Source organism: Antechinus flavipes, chromosome 2 (assembly GCF_016432865.1).
Source record: "Antechinus flavipes isolate AdamAnt ecotype Samford, QLD, Australia chromosome 2, AdamAnt_v2, whole genome shotgun sequence".
In the NCBI taxonomy this organism is placed as follows: Eukaryota; Metazoa; Chordata; class Mammalia; order Dasyuromorphia; family Dasyuridae; genus Antechinus; species Antechinus flavipes.
In genome coordinates this window covers 318,263,779-318,272,420 of record NC_067399.1, presented here as the reverse complement: position 1 = coordinate 318,272,420, position 8,642 = coordinate 318,263,779, and the positions used below count along the sequence as shown (strand labels likewise).

The window sequence follows — 8,642 nt, the reverse complement described above, 5'->3', positions numbered from 1 at the left end:
CTACCATCATTTGTATTTTTTTTTCATTAATTTTCTTGATATTCTTGATCTTTTGTTCTTCCAGAGAATTTTATTATTTTTTTCTAGTTCTATAAAATAATGTTTTGGCAGTTTGGTAAGCCATTGAACAAGCAGACCAAGTTAAGCAGAATTATAATTTTTATTATCTTAGCTCAGCCTCGCCACAAACAATTTATATTTTTCTTATTGTTTAGATCTTATTTTATTTGTGTGAGAAGTATTTTGTAATTGTGTTCATATAATTCTTGGGTTTGTCTTGGCAGGTATATCCCCAAGTATTTTATTTTGTTTGTAGTAATTTTAAATGGAATTTCTCTATCTCTGGATGTGGGGCTTTATCAGTAATATATAAAAATGCTATTTTATAACCTGTAACTTTGCTAAAGCTGTGAATTGTTTCCAGTAACTTTTGAATGATTTTCTAGGATTCTCCAAGTATATCAGTATATCATCTGAAAAGTGATAGTTTTATTTCCACATTGTCTATTCTAATGTCTTTAGTTGCTTTTTCTTTTCTTATTGCTAAAGCCAACATTTCTAGTACAATGTTAAATAACAGTGAAATAATGGGCATCCTTGTTTCACCTAACCAATAATTTTTTTTGTTTTTGTTTTTAATTAATGTATTTTTATTAAAGCTTTTTTACTTACAAAACATATGCATGGATAATTTTTCCAACTTTGTACCTTGCAAAGCTTTTTGTTCCAAATTTTCCCCTTCTCCCCCCACCCCCTCCCCTAGCTGGCAGGTAGTCCAATACATGTTAAATATGTTAAAGTATAGGTTATATTTAACATGTATAGGACCTTTGCCATCTGGGGGAGGGGGTGGAGGGAGGGAGGGGAAAAGTCGGAACAGAAGTGAGTGAAAGGGATAATGCTGTAAAAAATTACCCATGCATATGTACTGTTAATAAAAAGGTATAATAATAAAAAATATTTCTCCCATCAAAAAAAAGAATATGTTAAATTCAATATATGTATACACATTTATACAGTTGTCTTGCTGCACAAGAAAAATCAGATCAAGATGGAATAAAAAAAAAAAAAACTGAGAAAGAAAACAAATGCCAGCAAATAACAACAGAGAGAGTGAGAATGCTATGTCGTGGTCCGCACTCAGTTTCCATCTGACCATTGTAATGTGTGGTCTTGAAGAATGGTGAAGTCCCTTTCGTTGAAGTTGTTCAGGCACAAATTGGACAACTGGAGTTTATGATGTCATTTATAATTTGTTTATGAGTTGGTTTTTGAGATTCTGCGCTACAGTTATGGTGGACCTCAATTTCACTGACCTCCACGCGGAAGGGGAGAGAAGCCTCCTATTAAAGGCGCGGGATAGGGGCTTTGCCGTTTCCATAGTCACGGATCATAGAGCCTGGAGGACTTGGAGACAGACATGACTTCCGGCGTGCCGGATAAGGAAGAATTCATTCACACTTCCGTTTCTCCGTACCAATGGCAAATTTGTGCTCTATTTCCTTTTCTCTAGGAGTTAGAGACTCAAACCTCTGATTGGCTCGTAGGAGGAGACAGAACGAGAACGGGAGAAAGACGAGAAGCATACGCTGACCGCCCCGGAAGTAGAAGTTTGTGCATGTCTCGCTGCTGCGGCGGCTCTTCTTGCCTCTTCCCTTCGGTTTCCAGTACGAGTTGTCATCCTGCAAGATGCCGGGCGCGGTTGACAAGGAGACGGAATTGTCTGAGCGGATCGAGAGTTTCGTGGCGGCACTAAAGCGGGGCGGGGGCCAGCGCAGCTCGGAGGACATGGCCCGAGAGACTGTAGGGCTGCTCCGTCGGATCGTGTCCCACGGGCGCTGGAGCAACGCCGGTGAGGAGGCGGCGGTAGAGGCCGGGCTGGCCTCGGGGGTGGAGGGAGGACACGAGGCCTGACAGCCCTCCGCTCACGCTCTCCCCTCTCTGGCTGCAGGGGAGCTGATGGAGCTCATCCGAAAGGAGGGCCGGCGGATGACGGCCGCTCAGCCCTCCGAGACCACCGTGGGCAACATGGTGCGGAGGGTGCTCAAGATCATCCGCGAAGAGTATGGCAGGTCAGTCCCTCCCCGACGGCCGAGCCGCCTTCCCCATTCACCAGCCCCATCAGTCAGTTAACATTAATTTAGCGCTTACTGTTTGCCAGGCACTGTGCTCAGCGCCGGGCATAAAAAGAAAGGCAGAAACACAGCTTTCTGGCCAGGAAGCACCAGGGTATGGACTGCACTCCCTCCCTTGCTCGTCTTCCCTCCTCAGTGTTGGCTCTGCTGGAAAGAAGCCCTGAATGAGGCTGAACTCCAGTCTTGGGTCGGCAACGACCTTGGGAAACCACTTTATTTCTCTGGTCCTGTAACAAGAGAGAAAAGTGGGCTGGACTCTTGAGACAGAGTGTATGGGTTTAAGGTCTAATTCTACCTGGGTGATTTTGGCAAATCACTTTTTCTTCCTGGGCCTTGATTTCTTCATCTTCAATTAGGGGATTTGGATTGGATTATCGTTAAGGTCCTTTCACGCTATTATCATCTTTGATGCTTACGGCCCCTGGTAAGGTCGTTTCTCTTTAATCTCTGATGATGAGTCTTCTATCCTCAGACTCCATGGACGAAGTGATGAGAGTGATCAGCAGGAGTCTTTACACAAGCTCTTGACAGCTGGAGGCCTGAATGAGGATTTTAGTCTTCACTATGCCCAACTCCAAGCCAATATCATTGAGGTTATTAATGAGCTGTTGATAGAGCTGGGTAAGTGTATGGTAATTCTGGCCAATGAAAGCCGCCTCAGATAAGGGAAAAGATCGTTATGGTTGTCCAACAACATACATAAAAAGTAATCTAGTCTGTAATTCTTCCCAAACTCTCTTCATGTATTTTTTGCTAGGAAGAAAAGCTTGAGACACTCAGCAGGTTTGGTCACTGCTGTGTATTTTGCTTTACAGACCAATAAAGTCCAGAAGAACTTCAGATCCCTGAGTTATAACCACATTAGTAGAGAGACTCAGTAAATAAATTTAACTCATATCAATAACAAAGTCTCAGTATGAGACTGTGCTTTGAATTCAAATGAGGAAAAAATATTTAAAACCATGGTTGTTAAGTCTCTAGCCTTGGAGCAGCTGTATGATATAGTGGATGGAGGGCTGGACTTAACAATCAGAAACACCTGAGTATGAATTCTGCCTCAGATGTTTACTAACTCTGTGTCCCTGGGCAAGTCAGTTAATGTCTCACAAAGCTTCCTCATTTATAAAATAGTGGTGACTATGTTACTTCCTCACAGAGTTTTGATGAAGATCAAATGAGAGAATATTGTTTCGTAAACATTTTTTTAATTTTTTAAACATTTTTCGTAAACATTAGAGTACTGAATAAATGCTGTCTGTAATTATTCCTATAATTCATGTGATATGGCTTCACTAAAATTAGTCTTTAGAGATTTACACAAGTTTAACCAAGAAATAATACTACCCCTTAGGGTCTCAGTTTTGTGTGCTTTTGTTTTGAGTCTTTCTTACTCACCTGTTTCTTTTTTGTTGGGATCTCTTGTCTGGCAGGCAGTGTTACTGATTTGTAATATCTTGAAAAGAATCCTTTAATGGAGATTTCATTTTCTTTTTCTAAAGCAATTTTAAGTTCTACAGATTGAAAGTGTTCTTGACTGGATAGTCACTGACTTCAGAATCAGTTACCCAAACGGAGCTAGTAGATTTCCCAGTGGCCACAGTGATGTGGGCATTGAAATATATATATCTATTGGTGTCTAAAAATAGCCATTTGCTATCACATAGTAGATGTGCAGTTTCATAAGCAAGTATCTTTTTTATTGTACTGTTCTAAAAATGCTCATTTTATTCCATAAATTTAAAATTACATTTACTACTAATAATTTTTTTAAAAAAAGATCAACAGGAAATTATAAGGTTTCTGATCTGATTCTTATTGGCTCTGAAATGGCAAGGCCATTTCAATGCAGCTAACCCCAACTTCAGCTTCCTATCCTAACTTCTATTACAAGCCACACTGAAATCAGTTGTATGTATGGTGGTATATAGATTTCCCAGTAACCACAGTGATGTGGACATTGAAATAGGGTGTTTGTGGAGTATACCAAAGGGTCAAAAGGGCTGCATTTTGGAGATTAGGAGTTAGAAAAATATGACTTTTTGTAATATTTAATTTCAGCCATTTTTGGTGTAGTGTCCTTAAGGCCTAATTTCCTTATAATATGTCCTAGGGGGATGTTGTGAGAAGAGCACAAATCTTTCTTCCCCACTTTGTGTCTAATTTTCCTGTAAATTGACTGTGCTTACAGAAGGGACAACTGAGAACATAGCAATGCAGGCTCTGGAGCACATTCACTCCAATGAGGTGATCATGACCATTGGATACTCCCGAACTGTTGAAGCCTTCCTCAAAGTGGCTGCCCAAAAGCGGAAATTTCATGTTATTGTGGCAGAGTGTGCTCCTTTCTGCCAGGTACTGAAGGAGCTACGGAAAAATGAGAAAGATGGGAGGAGGTAGTAAAGGAAGGGATGGTTGGATCCATTCTAACTGAATTGGTAAGCAAGGGATAATGATGACTTGGGGGTAAAGTGTCTGATAAGATGAAAAGGAAATGAGGTTATCTTGATCATTAACCCTATGTAGTGAGATATTAGTGGAATTAATTAAGAGCTATTATATACTGCACCTTCATCTGCATTGGGAGAGGGAGTTTCCTCACCAGAAGTGAAATCATATAATTGGTCAAAAAATTTATGATAACTGATTTGAGAAACCAGTGATAAATTGCAGAACTGAGGACATAAGAATTGAGACAGGATGATAAAATAGAAAGAACACTGGCCTTGGGATTCAAATACTAGCTCTGTTGTCCCTTACTCTCAGTGTGACTGTGGGATTTTCCCTGGCCCCCTGTTTCTTCATATGAAAAGTAATTTGACTGGAATTAACCCCAAAAGTTACTTTTGATAATAAATCGATCAAATATAATAACTTCTTTAGGAATCTTAAATGGGGCAAAGAACCTTAGAAATGTCTAGTACTTGCCTGGCCTCAATTCCTTGGAGCAGGACATTTGTCCTGAATCCAAGATAGAATTGTGAGCTAGGATCAGCCTGATCTTGGGACTCTGTCTAATAGAATGTCTAGTTTTGTGGTTGCTCTAATTAAGGCTAAGGAACATGCTATGTTTACTAGTCCATCTGCTGTCAGAGTTCTTCCTCAGTGTGTTGAGAACTTATGCCAAGAACTTTACTGTAGCAGAATGAACTTTTAGAAACAAATCAGTCCAAATTACATGTGAAAAGCACACTCTGTATCTCCTATAGGACTTATCAGTTTCTCCTTATTTCAGGGTCATAAGATGGCAGTCAACCTGGCCAAGGAGGATATTGAAACAACTGTCATGACTGATGCTGCCATTTTTGCTGTTATGTCCAGAGTCAACAAAGTGAGAATATTTGGAGTTATTAGAAATGAATAAGTAGCATAGAGAAATTGTTTGTTAACATAAGGAGTATTCCTTTTCTTTGGGTTCCTAAAGTATTCATTCTTCCCCATGATATTTCTGATAAAATAGTAAGTTCTTGATATTATTTGAAGATTTATTGAGATTGTTGATCCAGTTACAGAATTTCTTTCATCTTGTCCCCATATTCATTCCCATTCTCTACTTTCTCAGATATTTGGTTGAGCAGTGAAAGGAATACAGGGCTAAAGATGGAACAGACACATATGTGAGCCCTCACATATCTGTCTAGGAAGAAGGGATTATGTGCTGTATTCAGAGTTTCGTTGAGAACTTGGCAAGTGAAATGTAGATGAATAGGGACCTCCTCTACTGAAAAGAAATAAAATTCTATCCTTACTAAGTAAGAACTGGAACATAGCTAAAAGTGATAGGCGTAATATTTTTGTTGGTTGCATATATATGCACACATTTCACATTTTTTTCTGGCATCTGCTCACTTAACGGCATAGAGACATGCAGAAATGTTGAAACTTTCACTATAGGTAGATATTTTATGGGCCCTAGTTAAAGGCACTTTGGGGGAAAAAAATTGAGGAAATAAATAAAATTGCAGGTTTGGTTTTCTACATCTGTCTAAAGCCCTTTCTGTTACTGGCCTACAGATTTTCAGTTTAATCTGATAGAATAGTAGATTAGAGTGACCCTCCCTGCAACAAATTTATTGTAGTGAAAGCAATCCACAATCTCCTTTTGAGACTAAAATTTGTTATTAGCACATCACTAGAGTTGAAGAGGCCTTTTGCTTCATTCCCCACCAATTTTTCCGTAAAAACCAGAACATGAAATAGGCAGCTGAGAAAAGGGTTCACTCTTAATAAGTTAGAGGACCCAATCTCTTTTTATCTTGTTTGCTTTTTTCTAGAGGATTCTGAAGCTTTGATTCTAAATTAGTTTTTGCTTCCAGTGATCTTCAGTTACTTTTTTCAGAATCCTTCCCTTGTCCCTCTATTCCCTTCCCCCACTTCTCTGTTCCCTAAGTCATCATTCTTCTTTCATTCCAAAGGTGATCATTGGCACAAAGACCATCCTAGCCAATGGTGCCCTGAGAGCAGTGGCGGGAACTCACACCCTGGCCCTTGCAGCTAAGCACCACTCCACTCCACTCATTGTTTGTGCACCCATGTTTAAGCTTTCACCACAGGTAAGAGCTGTTCTCTTCCTCTGGTTCTAGTAGTAGGGTCACTTCCCAATTGAGAAAAATGCATGCCCATAAGAAAGTAGTCTTACTTATGTCATTTCTTTTTTTCTAGTTTCCCAATGAAGAAGATTCATTCCACAAGTTTGTAGCTCCTGAAGAAGTCTTGCCATTCACAGAGGGTATCATTTTGTTTTTTAAAGATGATTAGTAGGATCTAGACGGAACTGGGTTGCAATTCAGATTCAAAATTCTCTGAGTCTGACTCATTACTGCCTTCAGTGATGATCAGGAGAAATGAAGCAGAGGAATTATTTTTTCTAGGGGCTGTAACTTTCGTCCCATTTATGGCATCTGGGGACTTTATGGTTTTAAAACATTCAATATATTTTAGGCTAATTGAGGTTTTAACTGACATGATGGAGGTAAAGATGACTGGATCTGAGCTTGTAAATGGAATATACTTTAGTGTAACAGACCTATGGAAAAGATAACAGGGTTAAGAATTACACAAAGTACAGTAAATAGCTTAGTGTTTCTTTGAAACTCAGTTCTAGTCCTTGTGGAGTTTATTTTAATGATAGTGTCACAAGTAGGAGCTTTGAATCATTTCTCCTGATGAAACTGTATACCTAAGTCTGTGGCCTCCTTTTCTGTTTTTCTCAAAGTTGAACAGCTTAATCCATTGAGTAAAGTTCTAAACAACTCGATGCAAAACAAAGGACTTGGTCCTATAGCCCCATCATTTAGGCTTAGTTAAACAGAAGAGCACACTCTTCTTTTTGTTTAATAACAATAACTTTTGAAAATTTTTTTTTGAGTTTCAAATTCTCTCTCTTCATCCTTCTCCTCAGCTGACTGAGAAGACATGCAATATGCTATCAATTATACATGTGAAATCTTGCCAAGCATATTTCCATATTAGCAACTTGCCAAAAGACAGGAAAAATGAAGTGAGAAAATTTTACTTAAATTTGCACTTGAGTTCATCAGTTCTTTTTTCTGGAAGTAGATAGGATTTTTCATCATGAGGCTTTTGGAATTTTATTGGATCATTGTATTGATCAGAGTAGCTAAGCTAGATAATATTTCTTACACTTATTCTTATTGCCTTTCAGGGGACATTTTGGAGAAGGTCAGTGTTCATTGCCCTGTGTTTGATTATGTCCCACCAGACCTTATCACCCTCTTTATCTCCAACATTGGTGGGAATGCGCCTTCCTATATTTACCGACTCATGAGTGAGCTCTACCATCCTGATGATCACATACTCTAAAGTCAGGAGATGATGAAACTCAGGTAGACATTTATGTAACACTTAATGAAGATGTGCCTAAAAACTAATGAGAGACTCCTACTCCTGATGTGGGAACAAGCTAGAGTCAAGTTCCCTCAAAAGAAGACTTGAACTCTAAATAACAACTGCAGCTATACACATACAAAGGCAGAATTTCAGGATCTGTTCTTTGGATCTTAATGGAACAACCGTGCTTGACCTATCTATTTGGGAGCCTCCTGCTGACCTGGCTGCGTCTCTGTGGGATGTGAAAAATTCTGATTCAATGGTGTGTTCTGGGTCACATGGAATTCTTGCTGAGGTAGACACCTTTGTTCAGAATTTTCTACACCTCCTCCCAGGATATGCCAATAAAAGCTACTTTATGACTCTTGTCTACAATTCTGCTATGATTAAATTGTTTGAAACAGCAACAGCATGGCCCACTTAATGTGTTTGCAAAGCAGTGTGTCTGAAAAAGGGTAGTAATTAGAGGTAAACTCTGAACACTAGCATTATAAAAAATGGTGTTTAATTTCTTTTGGAGTTCAACAGAAAAATAGAAATTTTTTTACTGGTCTAAGGAAACTTAAAAGAAAAATAGCCTCCTGATACTAATAGCTTTTATGTGAAAATAAATTATTTCTGCCTTTTACTGACTTGGGGAAAGAAACAACATTAAGCAAG

General features: G+C 39.0%; 1 protein-coding gene across 1 annotated transcript; it reads left to right on the top strand.

Moving 5' to 3' along the window:
• The first annotated feature begins 1,580 nt into the window (after positions 1 to 1,580).
• Positions 1,581 to 8,389, top strand: EIF2B2 (eukaryotic translation initiation factor 2B subunit beta). The gene is made up of 8 exons (XM_051977587.1): positions 1,581 to 1,852; positions 1,952 to 2,072; positions 2,608 to 2,756; positions 4,324 to 4,487; positions 5,368 to 5,463; positions 6,548 to 6,685; positions 6,795 to 6,861; positions 7,798 to 8,389. The coding sequence occupies exons 1-8, from the start codon at positions 1,690 to 1,692 to the stop codon at positions 7,953 to 7,955; spliced, it is 1,056 nt and encodes a 351-aa protein (XP_051833547.1). The 5' UTR covers positions 1,581 to 1,689; the 3' UTR covers positions 7,956 to 8,389.
• Positions 8,390 to 8,642: the final 253 nt, after the last annotated feature.